Here is a 20,373-nt window from a genome sequence, read left to right on the forward strand (position 1 = left end):
GATAGGACGCGGCGGACCAATTGAGTGGCCTCCACGTCCACCAGACGTAACATCTCCTGATTATTTCTTGTGGGGTTATTTAAAAAATATTGTTTATGAAAGACACCCCACAACCAGAAATGGTATGGAGCAATACATTCGAAGAGTGTGTGCAGCCGTACCATGGGATGTGCTGCCCGAAATTGTGGACAACTTTTGCTGACAATTGACTTTATGCATTGAAGCTAATGGGGATAATTTTGAACAATTTCTTCGTGGCTTATTTCATTAATTAAGCACCCCAACATGTGAGAGGCAAGGGGACTCACAGTAATGAAGCACCCCACGGGAACATCATTCTACTACATCCATGTCGTCGTTCCTGGGTAACGCTAAAAGTACGATACAGTACATTTGGCACAAAAATAGCTTAATTTGGTGTAACGAAAGAATTGGTGCATGTTTTTTTATCGATTTGATGTGTCATTCTCGGATAATTCTAAATAAACCAGAGTTCTTCCCTAATTTTACTTTTTTCTCGATTTCAGCGCCACATGTCAATGGTTTAAAAAAATGTTTCAGACAAAACTTGATTAGTTTTTTATGCAGTATCCGAATCTGCAATAAAAAAAATAGGGGTTTCCATTAACGATTTAAAAGTTACAGAATGTGATTTTTACTCTGCAGTGGAGTGTGCGCTGATATGAAACTTCCTGGCAGATTAAAACTGTGTGCCGGACCAAGACTCGAACTCGGGACCTTTGCCTTTCGCGGGCAAGTGCTCTATCAACTGAGCTACCCAAGCATGACTCACACCCCCTACTCACAGCACAGGTACTGGCAGTAGTAAAGCTGTGAGGGCGGAGTGTGAGTCGTGCTTCGGTAGTTCAGTTGGTAGAACACTTGCCCGCGAAAGGCAAAGGTCCCGAGTTCGAGTCTTGGTCCAGCACACAGTTTTAATCTGCCAGGAAGTTTTGATTTAAAAGTTGCCTCCCACCCCACCCAATGGGGCGAGGGCTGGAGGTCACGTGTAGTATCATTTGATGTCCCCCTTTGAGCTTACGAACTTGTCTTACCCACTATTTTTACCCGTTGTATAGTTTTCGAGATAATCTCATCCGAAACTTCAGATGGGCCACCCTGTACAAGAAAAGAAGTGTCACTAACCTGATAGAAATATGGATGGGTGGAATGAAGTGAATGACGATTTAGGATAATACTCAGTGATGAGTGTCAAGAAAAATTAACTATTAACAAATAGAATCCCCTTTTTATTGTAAATTTTCAGTACAAAATTATGTACAATTTAATATTATACACACAGCCAAGTTCCCAGTAAAACACCCATCCTTTCCTATATCACCACCTCCATTGTACTTAACACATAATGGTGCTGTTATAAGATGAGCTGTCCATTTCCTAATCTTCCTTCGTAATTGTCTACTTTCGTCCACTCCACATCACATCGAGCAGCAACACGGCAAAGATGCACGCAGGGCAGGAAGGCCGTCAAACCGCAGCCATTACCATACTGCGAGCTCCGACAAGACCTTTCTGGAACAGAGCACACACCGGTCAGAAAGGTGTTGATCACAGTTTACACAAGATATAAAATGATGAGCAAGGTGCTCAACACATTACAACTCTGGATCTTATTCTTTCGTGAGATCCCAGATCAGTTCAATAGGATTTACCTCTAGAAGAAATGGCAGCAATCCGAGGGGAACAAAACCGTTTTCTGGGAGTGCTTTCTGACTGGAACAAACAGGAGTAGTTTGGAACTCCTTAACTAAGGCCTTAAATATCACTTTCCTCAGATCTGGCTCATGATGATGTTGTTGTTGTTGTTGTTGTTGTTGTTGTGGTCTTCAGTCCTGAGACTGGTTTGATGCAGCTCACCATGCTACTCTATCCTGTGCAAGCTTCATCATCTCCCAGTACCTACTGCAGCCTACATCATTAGAATCTGCTTAGTGTATTCATCTCTTGGTCTCCCTCTACGATTTTTACTCTCCACGCTGCCCTCCAATACTAAATTGGTGATCCCTTGATGCCTCAGAACGTGTCCTGCCAACCGATCCTTTCTTCTGGTCAATTTGTGCTACAAACTCCTCTTCTCCCCAATTCTATTCAGTATCTCCTCATTAGTTATGTGATCTACCCATCTAATTTTCAGCATTCTTCTGTAGCACCACATTTCAAAAGCTGCTATTCTCTTCTTGTCCAAACTATTTATCGTCCACGTTTCACATCCATACATGGCTACACTCCACACAAATACTTTCGGAAACAACTTCCTGACACTTAAATCTATACTCGAAGTTAACAAATTTCTCTTCTTCAGAAACGCTTTCCTTGCCATTGCCGGTCTACATTTTATATCCTCTCTACTTCGACCATCATCAGTTATTTTACTCCCCAACTAGCAAAACTCCTTTACTACTTTAAGTGTCTCATTTCCTAATCTAATTCCCTCCGCATCACCCGACTTAATTCGACTACATTCCATTATCCTCATTTTGCTTTTGTTGATGTTCATCTTATACCTTCCTTTCAAGACACTGTCCATTCCATTCAACTGCTCTTCCAAGTCCTTTGCTGTCTCTGACAGAATTACAATGTCATCGGCGTACCTCAAAGTTTTTTATTTCTTCTCCATGGATTTTAATACCTACTCCGAATTTTTCTTTTGTTTCCTTTACTGCTTGCTCAATATACAGATTGAATAACATCGGGGAGAGGCTGCAACCCTGTCTCACCCCCTTCCTAACCACTGCTTCCCTTTCATGCCCCTTCACTCTTATAACTGCCATCTGGTTTCTGTACAAATTGTAAATAGCCTTTCGCTCCCTGTATTTTGCCCCTGACACCTTCAGAATTTGGAAGAGAGTATTCCAATCAACATTACCAAAAGCTTTGTTGAAGTCTACAAATGCTAGAAATGTAGGTTTGCCTTTCCTTAATCTACTTTCTAAGATAATTGGTAGGGTCAGTATTGCCTCACGTGTTCCAACATTTCTACGGAATCCAAACTGATCTTCCCCAAGGTCGGCTTCTACCAGTTTCTCTATTAGTCTGTAAAGAAGTCGCGTTAGTATGTTGCAGCCGTGACTTATTAAACTGATAGTTCGCTAATTTTCACATCTGTCATCACCTGCTTTCTTTGGGATTGGAATTATTATATTCTTGAAGTTTGCGGATAGGTCACCTGTCTCATACATCTTGCTCACCAAATACTAGAGTTTTGTCAGGACTGGCTCTCCCAAGCCTATCAGTAGTTCTAATGGAATGTTGTCTACTCCCCGGGTCTTGTTTGGACTCAGGTCTTTCAGTGCCCTGTCAAACTCTTCACGCAGTGTCTGGCTCATAACGTGTGTAATTACAGGCAAGTCACGGTGTTACAAATCAACAAAAGTAGTCCTCTGATGATCTGACCTCCTTGCACCTGGTTCTGTAGAGTGCAGATTAGTGAGGTCCTACTGCAATGGCTGTTTGTTTGAAATTGCTTTGTGATGTTAAGACTTGAACTGTTAGGTGTGAACCAGCGTTAGCCAAAAAAAAAAAAAAGTAAAAAAGCTACAATCGCATCATAAGACCTGTCAGCAGTTTGGTACCATGTACATACCAGCATAACAAATATGTCATTTCACATTTTTAAATTCCTTTTCACTCTTTTATTAATTACTGTTGTTCCCATTCCTTCTTTATATGGTGAGCTGTTTCTATGAAATGGGATAATTCACTAATTTGTTACAGTAAAATCACAGTTTTAAAATTTATCTTAAGAGAAGCAAGTCCCCGGCTGTACCTACAACCTGAAAAGTTGACTGTCCGTGCGGAATGACGGTCATAATAATGACAGAGTGTTTTGAGAACTCACAAATAGGTTCTGGAAAGAAAGGGAGCAAACATTAAAGAAATAGAAGCCTGATGGAATAAAGTATCCACCAATAAACACAGACACAATCACAAGAGCATTACACAGTGCTGTAACCACTTGCACCTCCCTCTGGAGGGATGCGTTGTTATTTTTGACGAACACTTGAGAAAATTTACAGGACCGGCATTTGAGGCTGACTGCAGAATGACTCTACTGCCGCCAATGTGCGTTTCGTGTAAGGATGACGTAGATAAGATAGGAGAAATTAGGGCTCATACAGAGATGTGTGGGCTGTCATTTTTCCCTCACTCTACCTGTGAGTGGTACAGCAAAGGTAACAACTAGCAGTGGTAACAGGGTACCCTCCACCAAGCACCGTATCGTGGCTTTTGGAGTATGTATGTAGAACTATGCAGTGGCATCTTCTGATTAAAGGCAGATACTGCAAGCATCCTCAACAGCCACAGTCTTCTGGCAGAAAATTCTAAGAAATTTTGGTCTTAAGTCAAAGCGGTAGGTGGATCAAAACAAAATGTCCAGACACTCTGTGACCAAAATGGTACTGAAACAGAGGATGACAGACTAAAGGCCAAAATACTAAATGTCTTTTTCCAAAGCTGTTTCAAAGATGAAGACGGCACTGTAGTTCCTTCTCTAGATTGTCGCACAGATGACAAAATGGTAGATATCAAAATAAAAGACAGAGGGATAGAGACACAAGATAGCTCAAAAGAGGAAAGGCCCCTGGAGCTGATGGGATACCAGTTCGATTTTACACAGAGTACGCGAAGGAACTTGCCCTCCTTCTTGCAGCGGTGTACCGTAGGTCTCTAGAAGAGAGTTGCATTCCAAAGGATTGGAAAAGGGCACAGGTCATCCCAGTTTTCAAGAAGGGACGTCGGACAGATGCGCAGAACTATAGACATATATCTCTAGTGTCGATCAGTTGTAGAATTTTGGAACACGTATTATGTTCGAGTATAATGACTTTTCTGGAGACTAGAAATCTACTCTGTAGGAATCAGCACAGGTTTAGAAAAAGGCGATCGTGTGAAACCCAGCTCGCGCTATTCGTCCACGAGACTTAGAGGGCCATAGACACGGGTTCCCAGGTAGATGCCGTGTTTCTCGACTTCCGCAAGGCATTAGATACAGTTCCCCACAGTCATTTAATGAATAAAGTAGTTGTAACAATGGAAAATTGTACTGAAATGCAGGAGGATCTGCAGCGAATTGACGCGTGGTGCAGGGAATAGCAACTGAATCTCAATGTAGACAAGTGTAATGTGCTGTGAATACACAGAAAGAAAGATCCCGTATCATTTACCTACAATATAGCAGGTCAGCAACTGGAAGCAGTTAATTCCATAAATTATCTGCGAGTAGGCATTAGAAGTGATTTAAAATGGAATGATCATATAAACTTGATTGTCGGTAAAGCAGATGCCAGACTGAGATTCATTGGAAGAATCCTAAGGAAATGCAATCCGAAAACAAAGGAAGTAGGTTACAGTACGCTTGTTCGCCCACTGCTTGAATATGGCTCAGCAGTGTGGGATCCGTACCAGATAGGGTTGATAGAAGAGATATAGAAGATCCGACGGGGAGCAGCACCCTTCGTTACAGGATCATTTAGTGATCGCGAAAGCGTTACGGAGATGATAGAGAAACTCCAGTGGAAGACTCTGCAGGAGAGATGCTCAGTAGCTCGGTACGGGCTTTTGTCAAAGTTTCGAGAACATACCTCCACCGAGGAGTCAAGCAGTATATTGCTCCCTCCTACGTATATCTCGCGAAGAGACCGTGAGGATAAAATCAGAGAGATTAGAGCCCACACAGAGGCAGACCGACAATCCTTCTTTCCACGAACAATACGGGACTGGAATAGAAGGGAGAACCGATAGAGGTATTAAGGTACCCTCCGCCACACACCGTCAGGTGGCTTGCGGAGTGTAGATGTAGATGTAGACTGTGGTCTTTGATCATTTTCAAGTATCACACTGAAATGGTGTGTGTGTGTGTGTGTGTGTGTGTGTGTGTGTGTGTGTGTGTGTGTGTTTGTTTTCTCTCTCTGAGTTCCCCATCAAGTATCAGGTGTTGCCCAGGTATGCACATGCTCCAATCTTCTATTAGCCCATCTCCTCTTTCTCCCCCCTGCCTCTGCCCACTAGCTCCTTCACCCCTTCTCCGTTCATCACTTCCGCTCGCTCTCTCTCTCTCTGCCTCCTCCTCCCCATCTATCTACCAGCTCTTTCCCTCTCGGTCCATCTCATCCTCTTCCTTTTCAGTGTCAATTTGCTTCTCTCTCTATCTCTCTCCTCCACCCTCTTCTCTCCGCCTCTTTGTTCCTCTCCCCCCCCCCCCCCCCCACTCCTCCCTCCCTGTCCATATCCCCTTCACTATCTCTGTCCATCCTTCCTCCTCCTATCTGTGCTTATTTCCTCCTTCCCCCTCACTTTCTGTCCATCTCCTCATCCTCCCTTCTCTCTCCACACTGGGAGCCATTCACAAATTATGTCACAAGAATTTCATGATTTTGGGAGCCCACTCCCCTCCTTGTCACAGGTGGTAACATTTCTGTGACACTCCTCCCCAGGTCTAACATTATATTTTTGCACTTTTAAACGTTGAAATTATTAAATTAAAACAGTGTTTCCGGAATTACTACAGGATGTATACCTGGACAAGAAAAAAAATGTCCTTATTTTTCGCGGATTTCCCAGTGTAAAATACACTTTCTCCCGGGTGAAAATACACTTTTTCCGTGTTAAGTGACAGTATACTTTTCCTCGTCACTGTAAAACTTATCAATACTTAGCATGTTTATGATTTTCTACACAGACGTATAATTTGCCGGCACTTTAGAAAACAAAACCCAGGGGGGAAAAAAAATCACATTTTGGAAAGATCTTTAATGTGCAGTAACATGTACGCTGCATTTTTTCATGTTACGGAGGTATAAATTCGAATTCCACCAAACACTGCATGTTACTTTCCGAAGCAATGAAATCGAGATTGCGACACGCTTTTGTAAGCCAGTCATAGCTCACGTCACGTGATCTCGCCAGCTGATGACAGCACAGGACACGTGATTTAGTCAACCAATAGCAAGGTTACTCTTAAGTATCGTGAACGCACAAAAAAGAAAAGTTAATGGTTTAAATTAATATACAAAGCTTTCACAAATAATATTGGTCTCTAAGATTAATAAACTGCAAGAGAAGCTAAGCTTCCACATATAATGTTGATCTTTTTGCGCTTGTTACACTTTAAGATACATCACACAAATGTGCCAGTAAAATTTTTAATAACGACACAAACGTCTGATCCTCTGGGCTCGAAATTCTTCTAGATGGTCATCCTCAAAGAGTTTGTTTTTAAATGAGAGCAAACGCTCTGTGATTTAAGAAATTCATCGTACATTCTCGCACATAGTTCATCTTGCGTAAAAGGAAATTTACTTTGAAAGTAATACTTTTCAAACCACCATTTGCAATATTTTCCCGTGACCTGTTAGAAATTGATTCGTTTCAGCAGTTGCCAGAGAGCGCCAGATAACAGACGTCGCTGCGCCCGCGCAGCTACGATGACACAGGAACCCCGCATGTTCGTATGTGTAAAACATTAAAAGATCTTGCATTATGTCATAAAAGAAACAAGAGATCAAAGAACACTTCAAGAGCATCGGAATTTCGAGAACCATACTAAAATGCATAATTCACCTAAAATTGCACAATCGTATGTCCAGATTCGGATGTAAATTTTCTTGAGTACCAGTACTGCATTATCTCATGTTTGGTTCTTTATTATGGCATAATGCCATAAGTGCTAGAATATGGAAAATGTGCACTTGAAATGCAGCGAACAGTTGAAACTAGCCAACAGTGTGAAATTAAACATTTCGTTTCAAATAAATTGACTGCCTCGGTGCAAAAGACTAATAAAAGCCAAATCTCTTTAGCAAACTGACAAAAATAACTTAATTGTTCTGCAAGGCGATTAATGCCTGACTGTCATAAAGGTGGAAATAAAACCTGAAACTAACAACATATTTTAGCCTTCCATAATTATGTGAACGTATTTTAATTCATTTGGTAGCTCCCAGCCACAGAAATTTGTTCTCTTTCCATTTGATGTGAGAGCAATAAACAAAGTGGAAACAGCAAAATCACTAAATGTAAACACAGGTCACGTGGAGACAACCCACCTCCCCACCACAACTCAGACTGCTCTGTGCATCAGCCCCAGATCTACGATATTTCCGAACTGGGACAATACTAGATAGTGGCACCCACACACACTCCTGTAGCCAGCAGCGGGAAAAGGTACTTCTCAGACGCGACTCAACTGCGCATGCGCAAGAGCCCGCCCGCAACTGCTCAAATGAATCTAATGTAAAAACATCTGTCACGTCACGCTAATCGGAGGCAATTTGTTGTTAGGAAGCACTACATATTCTTCCTAAACCCTTTGACACACTTTGGCTGGCAGACCCTTGTATGAGCACTGTGTTTTGTTGTTGTATACAGCGCATTTCCTTTGCTACTTAAGTTTTATTTTAGTTTTTTTTTCTCTCGTTCATGTTTTGTTACTGCAGTACTATTCTGCAGAAGCGGAATACAGTAATAGCCTTCGTTAGAGTATTGGTTCTTATCAGTCAAAATCACAAAAATTTTACTGTTAACTAAACAATGAAAAATTCCCGGCATTCTAAAAGGAAGGACGGAATTCTCAAGCGACATAGAGCCGGATGCAGCTGTTGATTCCTTCCTGCACGGTTCTGTGGGAGAGTGGTACAACCCAGGTATGAAAAAGCTTCCACAGCATCTACAAAAATGCATCAGTCGCGATGGGGACTATGTTGAATAATAGCTAAAAGTCCAAGCTTTCAGAATCTATAATTGGTTTTGCAATAAAATGATGTTTCCTGTGTGAAAAAGCACTGGAGACCTTAATTTACGGACAGCCCTCATAGGTTTCGAGAGCTTCCTGGCAGATTAAAACTGTGTGCCGGACCGAGACTCAAACTCGGGACCTTCGCCTTTCGCGGGCAAGTGCTCTAGTTCTGCTAGTTCTGCAAGTTTAGCAGGAGAGCTTCTGTGAAGTTTCGAAGGTAGGAGACGAGGTACTGGCAGAAGTAAAGCTGTGAGGACGGGGCGTGAGTCGTGCTTGGGTAACTCAGCTGGTAGAGCACTTGCTCGCGAAAGGCAAAGGTCCCGAGTTCGAGTCTCAGTCCGGCACACAGTTTTAATCCGCCAGGAAGTTTCAGCCCTCATAGGTAAAAAGAATACTTGACCAGGACCCTAAACTGAAGCTAAAGATTCAAGGTTTCTTACTGTAGCTGAACAAAAATTTGGCATCTTTATGCTTCAAATTAAGTGTACAGTGTGGTTTGCACAGTTTAACAGGGGCAGTTACAACTTTTCCCCCCCTTTGCTCTGTACTGACTCCTTTGGAGTCTTATGATCGACTGATGATATAGCCTTTTTACATAGCTTGTGAGTCATCCAGTGTTTTGTAACATGTGATAGTTTCAGTCTGACATCGATCACCAGCTGCACCATCAAAAACTGCGATCTCCTTTACTACTTCAAGTAAACCTTAATGATTTCCTTCTACTCTAGACTGACTGCCAGTATTTTGAATTTTAAGAGCTGCTGCTAAGTAAGAATTTCTTTCAAAAATTTGTAGAATTCTTAGTTTTTTAGACTCTCAATTATTCTCTGTCATTCAGCTGTGTTGATCTTTCTTCACTATGTTTCTTTCCTGCTGAATGCCTTCCCCTAAAAGTATTCTGACTAGGTGTTCATTTAGGTGCTGTCTGAGAACTGACTTCCACTTGGCTGAATACCAATATCATTAATGTGTTCTGGTATGTCCTGTTGGGTTTCTTTTTACAGTTAAAAACAAGCATGTAAAATGATGAATATGGAGATTTCACACAATATGTATACTTAATCACCCTGAACAATTCAACTATGCAATAGTGACGACTGCAATGAAATCGACCTCGTACCTTCCCAGATTACCTCCAACAGACAGACAGAAAGATGCAGTTGCTGATTTTGTGTTATGGTCAGCAGTGAATAACAACTGAATGTAATTGACTGGGTTGCTCTATTTTCCAATTTGCTACAGAATAATAAATACATTTTTAGCAGTGGAGAATGAAGGGACTTGTGTTTGGTGGGAGAAGCCAAATGGCACCCAACACAAGTTCCTCGGAACTGCGGAGATGGGAACTTGCACTCCAACACATCCTTTCATCCCACCATCCCACCGGACTGACCCTACATTAACCAAACTCACTCCCATTTACTCTTTAGTCTTCTCCTTTTTCCATTTCCTCTTTAGCCATTCACACATCTTTCCTTCCTACGTAGTAGTGTTTATCTTTATACTATATACCTCTTTACTTCTGTATGCATCCTCTATGGTTTGAAGCTGGCACAGTACTTACAGTAGAATATCTTTGGCTTCCCTCTGACAACCATGCCTCCATCCTTGCTACCCTCCCTGTTTACCTTTCCGTGTTGCTTCATAACCTGGGTTGTGAGTAACTGAATCCACTTTCCCTTCTTCCTCTTTTTCCCCCTCTCTCCTTCCTGATGAAGGAACAAAGTTCCCAAAGCTAGGAATGCAAATTTTCTGTTCTGTTTTGCGTATCTATCGGCTGTACTGAGCTGAGGTAAGTATGGGCCAGCCCCTCTATCTCTTTGTTAGTATTTGTTTCACATCTTTATACGAGATTTTCCTTTAATCATTTAGTATCAGAGAAGTAAAACACAATGCAGAGTGTTTAGCGTATCTCAGTGGTTATGACGACATTATCGATTACACTGTGTGTTGTACCATGAGCTATAATTTTGCTGGTCATTCACTGGTCTATGGAAATACTGTGTGCAAAATATGTCACAAATATAATCAGCAGTGAAGAAGTGAAAAATTGAAACATCAAGCTTCACGTGGCATTTTACTGCAGACTCAGTGAAAATGTAGCAAAAAAAAAAAAAACTTTTTTTTCATCATTTTGTGAGAGTTGTCAGCCAGAAAAAGTTTAGTAAATAAGTGCTCTCATTCTCGAATACTGGGTGACTAAAGTAAGGGGTATTCGTGCATTGTGGATATATTGCTTTTTCATCCTCATCTCCGTCCTTTGATAGCTAGATGGTTACTACCTCCACAGTGATTCTTTCCATACAGTAAGTGGCATGTTTACCAACTTTGGTTGAAATCGGTCCACTGGTTTAGGAGGAGATGTGGAACGTAGATACGTACATAGAGAATTTATGAAAGTACAGTGGACCAGAAAATCTGTGACATTATGCAATTACAATGTAGGACTGGAGGGAGTAGATTAAATTAAGAAAAAATAATTCCTTTTTGCAATCCTACACTGTACTGAGATAATGTTATGGATTTTAGGGTCCAATGCATTTTCATGCATGAATACATAATTTTTTTTGAAAATTGGTGCTTGAAAATCGCCAAGGACCAAAAATAAATTATCTATACATTCAACTGGTGTAACTTTTAGTTAAAAAGCTCCAATTATTTGTTGGATGTAGTCCATTCTCTACCTTTCCCTACAGTTTTTACCCCCTTCAGGTCCTTCTAGTACCATGGCAGTTACTCCTTGATGTCTTAATAGGTGTCCTATCATCCTGTCCCTGCTTAAGAGTTTTCAATACGTTGCTCTCTTCACCGATTTCATAGATAACTTCCTCATTCCTTAACTTGTCAGTTCATCTAATTTTCAACATTTTGTGACACCGTGTGTCGAATGTTTCAATTCTCTTCTTTTCCAGCTGCCCCCACCCCCTCCTCCCTCCCCCAGTCAATGATTCACTTCCGTACAACATTGCACTCCAAATGTAAATTCTCAGAAATTTATTCCTCAGATTAAAGTTGATATTTGATATTAGTAGATTTCTTTGGGCCAGGAATGCATTCTCTGGCCTACGCCAGTCTGCTTTTAGCAGCCTCTTCACTTTGTGCATGACGTATTACTTTGCTTCCAAGCAAGTAAAATTCCTTCACTTTGTCTCGTTTGTACTTATCAATTTTGATGTTATCTTTTCTGCTAATCTTGGGTTGGGTTGTTTGGGGGAAGAGACCAAACAGCGAGATCATCGGTCTCAACGGATTAGGGAAGGACGGGGAAGGAAGTCGGCCGGCATTTGCCTGGAGCTATTTAGGAAAACCATGGAAAACCTAAATCAGGATGGCCAGACGCGGGATTGAACCGTCGTCCTCCCGAATGAGAGTCCAGTGTGCTAACCACTGTGCCACCTTGCTCGGTCTGCTAATCTTGTTTCTGGTACTTTTAATGATACATCCTTCCCCAAGAATCATAAGAAATGTCTGGTACCACCTTTTTTTGTATGAATCCGGATAGTTATTGGATGAGTCAGTGCTTCCTAGGGACTTGTATGTGTGTCTTTATACATATCATTCTGTCCAATTTGCAAAAACACTTGACATTCATTGTGAAACCATACAGAATTTTCTGGAAGGGCGTATATTATCATGATTGTCAGGGGATTGTTGTCATTAACAAAATTATGTACAGGTGCTGAGTTAGATGTTTAATCAAGAAATTGAAGTGTTAAATATCTGGCGGCAAATATTAAGAGGCTGTGAAAATGTTGGCATAAGTGCAGTTGATTGATGGTTTGACACAGAGAACATCAAATTCCTGAGAAACAGCTTAAAAGTTATTACCAAGCGATGTATTTTCATTTGTTATCTATTTTTATGTCCTCCTCTGTAATTAATATCATTTTTAATCACATTTCTAATTAACTCTTCAATTGCTTACATCACACAACTTTGCTATTTTCAGAATGTGACACCTAATTTGTAAATTTTACACATGTAGTCGGATAAAGCATGAGATTTGTACTGTCACAGAATGTTAATAATCAAATCCAAACTGTAATTAATTATGTAACTAAAATACAGGGTGTTTATAAATGAATATCGGGATTTTAATGCTTTATAATATTTATTACATTAAACTTACAGTTATAAATGATACGTCAAATGAAAGAGCAACACAAACAGTTTGCATTTGGCACCAGTGCGCATGCGCAGTGAGCAATGTTTCTGCCGCGGAGATGGCGTTTTGTGTTTTGCAGTTTGCAAAGACTGAATATGTAGTTACTGTGCAACAGGCATTCCGGCTGAATTTCGGTTGTGATCCTCCCAGTGATAACAACATTAGTAGATGGTATCATCAGTTTGAAGATACTGGCTGCCTTCATAAAGGGAAGAGCACAGGACGACTAAGAGTTAGTGAAGAGACTGTTGAGCGAGTGACAGGGTTGTTCACTCGTAGCCCAAAGAAATCAGTCTGGAAAGCTGGTCGTGAATTACAAGTTCCCGTGTCAACTGTTTGGAAAGTTTTAAGAAAATGCGTACAACTATGTACTTACTGTTTACAGTTATTACAGGTTCTAAAGCTGGCAGATCACGGATTACATGCCAACTTTGCAAACGAAATGTTGTTTCATGACTATGAAGATTTTCTGGATCATGTTGACTTCAGTGATGAATCGATCTTTCACCTTAGTGGACATGTAACAGTCACAATGTGTGCATCTGGGGCTGAGAAAATCCTCACAAGGTGGTACAAATGCAACGAGATTCCCCTAAAGTGACTGTCTTTTTGAGCCATATCCTGGTGGAAAGTTTATGGGCCTTTCTTTTTTGGTGAACCTACTGTAACTCGCACTTCTTACCTTGATACACTAGAGCAATGGCTCTTCCCTCTGTTGGAATAAGATGAGCCAGAGAACTTCATTTTCCAGCAAGATGGTGCGCCACCTCACTAGCATAGCGAAGTATGCGACTGGTGGAACTTCACTGTACCCAAGCACTGGATAGGCCGCAAGGGGCCCAATGACAGGGCTTGCTTTGCACGGCCTCCACATTCACCTGACCTAACGTCGTGCAATTTTTTCCTTTGGGGCTTCATCAAGGTTCGTGTGTACATGCCTCCGCTACCAGCGGACCTCCCTGAATTAAGAAACCGGATTGAAGCAGCTGTTGCTACAATCACTGAAGACACAGTTATCAACATTTGGGAAGAACTCGGCTATAGACTTGGTGTGTGCCGTGTGACAAATGGTGCTCACATTGAACATTTAGAAGGTTCTTGGTAAAACTGTTTGAATTGCTCTTTCATTTGACATATCATTTATAACTGTACGTTTAATATAATAAATATTATAAAGTGTTAAAACCCCAATATTCATTTATAAACACCCTGTATTACAAGAGACATTATTGTAATTAAAGTTCAGATTGATTTTCACATTTAAAACTAGTGATGATACTATAAAAATTATGTCAATTAATATTGTATTTTATACCTTCATCAGCTGTAACACCAGTTTATTTACATTTTGTAAATTTTAATTGTAACATCAAAATTGTACAAAATTAATAATGGGTTATTTTGAAGTTTATTGTTAAAATTCTATATAAAGCAAAGTAGCGATGCTGCGAGAGAATTAGTTGTTGAGTTGTTTTGTCAGTCAGTCAAAGAGATCTGTGAAGTATGTCAGTCAGTGTTTTGTTAACGTGACGAGTATGCAGTTCAGTTGTCAATAAATTTTGTGAAGTTAGAAACTGTTGTATTCTTTCATCAAAAGAACTCCAGGCAATAGAAAGTTAAGGTAAATGTAACGATCCGACAGGAACGTTATATACTCCTAATTACTTTTCCCTTTCTTCTGTTCATTCACAATCCATACTCTGTTTTCATTAGGCTGCGCATTCCAATCAATAGGTCCTGCAGTTCTTCTTTACTTTCACTGAGTCTAGCAATCTCTTCAGAAAATGTTGTATCGCTTCATCCTGAATTTTAGTTCCACTCTCGAACCTCTGTTTCTTATTCCCACCATCACTTCTTTGCTGTACAAGCTGAACAAGACTGCATCACTATCTTGTTTCTTGCACATTACCTGTTTTGCCCTGTGGCTTAAGCACATTTTTTGCACCTTTTACATTACTGGGCTACCTTTTACATGTTCAGCAACACAAAGAAAGAGGGATAAGTTTCCTTTGATTTACGTCTATAGTCACAAACTTTTTGTTAACAGATTACCAGTTTTGGTCTATAATGACCATCATCAGATCTGCAGCAAAAAATGGGAAAAAACATAAATACACTCACAGATTGTCTACAGCTTAAAACAATAAATAGACCATAATTAAAAGTACTATATGCATTTGTGCACTTTAAGTATGAAGAGGCATACCTGCTTTATAAAAACAATGTTTTTTAATATTGTTCTGTGCACTATCAAAGGTGTTTATTACTTATGTCATTATCTAGAATATTGGCAATTGAGTATATGTCAACTGCTGTCTCTTAACTTTTCCTCTTTTTAACAAGCTGACTTTTGTTGTGTTCTATTTCATCACTTATTATTACTGTAATGCCTTTTATACACTATAAGCTCATAACAGACTTCAACTATTATATCCTCCTTTATTTTACACTGTTGAATTAATTATTGAAAACTAGTGTATGCCTACATTAGCGACATTTGGTGAACTTACAACACAAACATCTTGTGGCTACTGTACGGCAGCTTGTTTTGAACAGTAGTGCTACTGACGACATGACTCGTGCATACGATGTTATTTATATATATTTGACAATGCTGGTGCTGATTTTGAATTTAACATTTGACGATGCCACTATGGCTGTAGTACATTAGGACTTTGTTTTTATAAAACTGGTAAGCCTCTTCATAATTAAAGTGCACAAATGCATACATATGTCAATAGCAGTTTTCAATATGGTCTGTTTATTGTTTTTAAGCTGTAGACAACCTGTAAGTGTATTTATGTTTTTTCCCATTTCTTGCTGCAGATCTGATAGACCGAAACCGGTAACCTGTTAACAAAAAGTTTGTGACCATAGACGTAAATTAAAGGAAACTTATTGTATATGCGGGTCACTGTTTTATTCGCAACAATGTCGCAGCTTGTGAAAGAAAGAGAGAAACAGAGCAACTGACATCAGACAGAAAACAAAGGCAAGAGATATATTGGAAAGAGCGGAAAGAAGGAAAGAACAAACAAAGGAAGATTGAGTTTAATATCCCGTTGACATCGAGGTCATTAGAGACGGAGGTCAAGGATGGGAAAGGAAATTGGCCGTGCCCTATCAAAGGACCCCTCCCGGCATTTGCCTGGAGCGATTTAAGGAAGTACCGTAAACCTAAACCTGGATGGTCTGCCAAACGCGAGTACAGGTGCTAACTGCTGCCCACCTCACTCGATAGAAAGAGTGAATATCTCGAAATGGCAGTGAGCTGGTCGTGTCGCTGGAAGAAAACATGGCAGGAGGTCAAAACAAATATTGGATTGGACCCAATTTGGCAAAAGAAACTGAGGAGAAGAACATCGGACAGGTGGAAAAGAGACCTACAAAAGACAGCCAGATTGAAGTGGCAATGAGAACCTCAATATCAACAGAAATGGAGGTACCTGCAGGGATCCTACATTGCACGCCGACTCAAAGAGGCCACATCGCCAAATGAATGAATTGGCTGTTGATGAATTTTCTATTCCATTCTTCTGAATGTTATTCCTGTCAGGAAGTTTAGATCACAAGCTGATTGTGCAACAATTCTAGCATTATCTGCCCATGTTATCTTCCAGATTGACTGTATGATGTTTTCCCAAATGATGGTATGTCTCCAGTTTCGCAGGTTCTACATACGTCCTTGGACAATTGTTACCTTACTATCTATTAAAATAATACAAGTGATGCAACCCATGTTTCAGTACCTTGTACAGTTTGATCCATCACAGTTCCCCACAGTGTCACAGCTTGGCGGACGGGACGGTGGCGGTACTATCCTTCGTGGCAAGATGCGGCGCTGGGCCGAGGACCCGTGCCACGTCGTCCAGGGAGCGTGCCAAGGCCGTGCAGAACTTACTGCCCGACGTCTCTCTGCTCGCCCGGAACACCAGAACTGTGAACTGAATGCTGCGGCAAAACAAAACGCAGGTCAGGAGGTGCTGACCGAGTATCGATAACAACAAGTACAATGACAACAATACTACTACTACTACTACTACTACTACTACTACTAATAATAATAATAATAATAACAACAAGAACAACAATAAATAATGTTTTTGTTATGGTCTTCAGTCCAAAGACTGGTCTGATGCAGCTCTCCACGCTACTCTTTCCTGCAAAACCTCGTCATCCCCAAATACACTCCTGGAAATGGAAAAAAGAACACATTGACACCAGTGTGTCAGACCCACCATACTTGCTCTGGACACTGCGAGAGGGCTGTACAAGCAATGATCACACGCACGGCACAGCGGACACACCAGGAACCGTGGTGTTGGCCGTCGAATGGCGCTAGCTGCGCAGCATTTGTGCACCGCCGCCGTCAGTGTCAGCCAGTTTGCCGTGGCATACGGAGCTCCATCGCAGTCTTTAACACTGGTAGCATGCCGCGACAGCGTGGACGTGAACCGTATGTGCAGTTGACGGACTTTGAGCGAGGGCGTATAGTGGGCATGCGGGAGGCCGGGTGGACGTACTGCCAAATTGCTCAACACGTGGGGCGTGAGGTCTCCACAGTACATCGATGTTGTCGCCAGTGGTCGGCGGAAGGTGCACGTGCCCGTCGACCTGGGACCGGACCGCAGCGACGCACGGATGCACGCCAAGACCGTAGGATCCTACGCAGTGCCGTAGGGGACCGCACCGCCACTTCCCAGCAAATTAGGGACACTGTTGCTCCTGGGGTATCGGCGAGGACCATTCGCAACCGTCTCCATGAAGCTGGGCTACAGTCCCGCACACTGTTAGGCCGTCTTCCGCTCACGCCCCAACATCGTGCAGCCCGCCTCCAGTGGTGTCGCGACAGGCGTGAATGGAGGGATGAATGGAGACGTGTCGTCTTCAGCGATGAGAGTCGCTTCTGCCTTGGTGCCAATGATGGTCGTATGCGTGTTTGGCGCCGTGCAGGTGAGCGCCACAATCAGGACTGCATACGACCGAGGCACACAGGGCCAACACCCGGCATCATGGTGTGGGGAGCGATCTACTACACTGGCCGTACACCACTGGTGATCGTCGAGGGGACACTGAATAGTGCACGGTACACCCAAACCGTCATCGAACCCATCGTTCTACCATTCCTAGACCGGCAAGGGAACTTGCTGTTCCAACAGGACAATGCACGTCCGCATGTATCCCGTGCCACCCAACGTGCTCTAGAAGGTGTAAGTCAACTACCCTGGCCAGCAAGATCTCCAGATCTGTCCCCCATTGAGCATGTTTGGGACTGGATGAAGCGTCGTCTCACGCGGTCTGCACGTCCAGCACGAACGGTGGTCCAACTGAGGCGCCAGGTGGAAATGGCATGGCAAGCCGTTCCACAGGACTACATCCAGCATCTCTACGATCGTCTCCATGGGAGAATAGCAGCCTGCATTGCTGCGAAAGGTGGATATGCACTGTACTAGTGCCGACATTGTGCATGCCCTGTTGCCTGTGTCTATGTGCCTGTGGTTCTGTCAGTGTGATCATGTGATGTATCTGACCCCAGGAATGTGTCAATAAAGTTTCCCCTTCCTGGGACAATGAATTCACGGTGTTCTTATTTCAATTTCCAGGAGTGTAACTAACCCAACCTACATACTTCTGAATCTGCTTATTCTATTCATCTCTTGGTCTCCCTGTACAATTCCTACCCTCCACACATCTCAGAATGTGTCCTATCAACCAATCCCTTCTTTTAGTCAAGTTGTGCCACAGATTTCTTTCTTCCCCAGTTCTATTCAGTACCCCGTCATTGTGTTAACAGAATCTTCTTTCACTTCTTGGTAGAACAACATTATAATAAATTAAAAGCACCAGTTTGCTTTTGTTCTACAATATTACTTTTATTGTTAACCGGTTTTTGGCTTACGAGGCCATCTTCAGACATTTACTGAGTATTGTCACCAAAGCAGTTACAATGTTAGCAAACAACACTTGACAAGAAGTAACACGTCGAGACTGAAGTAGAAACATACAGTAAGTAACATCTTTGACAGTGTGGTGGTAATGCAATGAAAAAGTAAAAACTGAACAGTATATAAATAACAATGGAGTAGACAGGAAACCCTTTAAGACAAAATAGGAATAGCATGCCCACATAACAGTTTCTATTAATAAACCAAACTAATAAAATAAAATTGGTAGTACACAAGGCTACATCAGGAGGTATGAAACATGGAGAGTAATACACAAACTAATTAAAAGAAGAGGCAATTATCAATGTAACTACAGAATACATAAAGAACTTAAGCAATATCAATAAGATAAACAGAAATAAATAAATGCAGGAAAATGGAGGCGTTTGAGGGAACTTACAGTAAATGCAATCTTTGAGAGTGTGGTGTTACTGCATTTTAACATTAAAATTATAATCGAAACAGTGGCTGTGTAACAGTTTGCATTAAATAAATGAACAAAGTAAAATACACTACTGGCCATTAAAATTGCTACACCACGAAGATGACATGCTACAGACGCGAAATTTAACCGACAGGAAGAAGATGCTGTGATATGCAAATGACTAGCTTTTCAGAGCATTCACACGAGGTTGGTGCCAGTGGAGACAGCTACAACGTGCTGACCTGAGGAAAGTTTCCAACCGATTTCTCAAACACAAACAGTAACTGACTGGCGTTGCCTGGTGAAACGTCGTTGTGATGCCTCGTGTAAGGAGGAGAAATGCGTACCATCACATTTCCGACTTTGATAAAGGTCGGATTGTGGCCTATCACGATAGTGGATTATCGTATCATGCTGCTCGAGTTGGTTGAGATCCGATGACTGTTAGCAGAATATGGAATCGGTGTGTTCAGGAAGGTAATACGGAACGCCGTGCTGGATCCCGATGGCTTTGTACCACTAGCAGTCGAGATGACAGGCATCTTATCCGCATAGCTGTAATGGATCGTGCAGCCATGTCTCGAACGCCGAGTCAACAGATGGTGTCGTTTGCAAGACAACAACCATCTGCATGAACAATTCAACGACGTTTGCAGCACCATGGACCATCAGCATGGACCACGGCTGCGGTTACCCTTGAAGCTGCATCACAGACAGGAGCGGCTGCAATGGTGTACTTGACGACGAACCTGGGTGCACGAATGACATAACGTCATTTTTTCGGATGAATATAGGTTCTGTTTACAGCATCATGATGGTCACATCTGTGTTTGGCGACATCACAGTGAACGCACATTGGAAGCGTGTATTCGCCATCACCATACTGGCGTATCACCCGGCGTGATGGTATGGGGTGCCATTGGTCTCTGTCACCACTTGTTTGCATTGACGGCACTTTGAACAGTGGACGTTACATTTCAGATGTGTTACGACCCGTGGCTCTACCCTCCATTCGATCCCTGTGAAACCCTACTTTTCAGCAGGATAATGCACGACCACATGTTGCAGGTCCTGTATGGGCCTC

The 20,373-nt window shown here is 41.9% G+C and overlaps 1 protein-coding gene across 3 annotated transcripts in view; it reads right to left on the minus strand.

The window, feature by feature from the left end:
• Positions 1 to 1,220: 1,220 nt before the first annotated feature.
• Positions 1,221 to 20,373, minus strand: part of LOC126108811 (peroxisomal carnitine O-octanoyltransferase) — a 234,135-nt gene continuing 214,982 nt past the window's right edge. For 2 of the 3 annotated variants that reach the window (XM_049914175.1, XM_049914176.1), the window contains exons 13-14: positions 16,670 to 16,871; positions 1,222 to 1,533 (exon numbers count right to left, since the gene is read on the minus strand). In XM_049914175.1, coding sequence (XP_049770132.1) covers positions 16,706 to 16,871 — 166 coding nt within the window. In that variant the 3' untranslated portion in view covers positions 1,222 to 1,533; positions 16,670 to 16,705. Of the gene's footprint in view, positions 1,534 to 16,669; positions 16,872 to 20,373 lie in introns of all 3 variants that reach the window. The other variant, XM_049914177.1, reaches the window with a different exon arrangement.

Source organism: Schistocerca cancellata, chromosome 11 (genome assembly GCF_023864275.1).
Source record: "Schistocerca cancellata isolate TAMUIC-IGC-003103 chromosome 11, iqSchCanc2.1, whole genome shotgun sequence".
Classification (NCBI taxonomy): domain Eukaryota; kingdom Metazoa; phylum Arthropoda; class Insecta; order Orthoptera; family Acrididae; genus Schistocerca; species Schistocerca cancellata.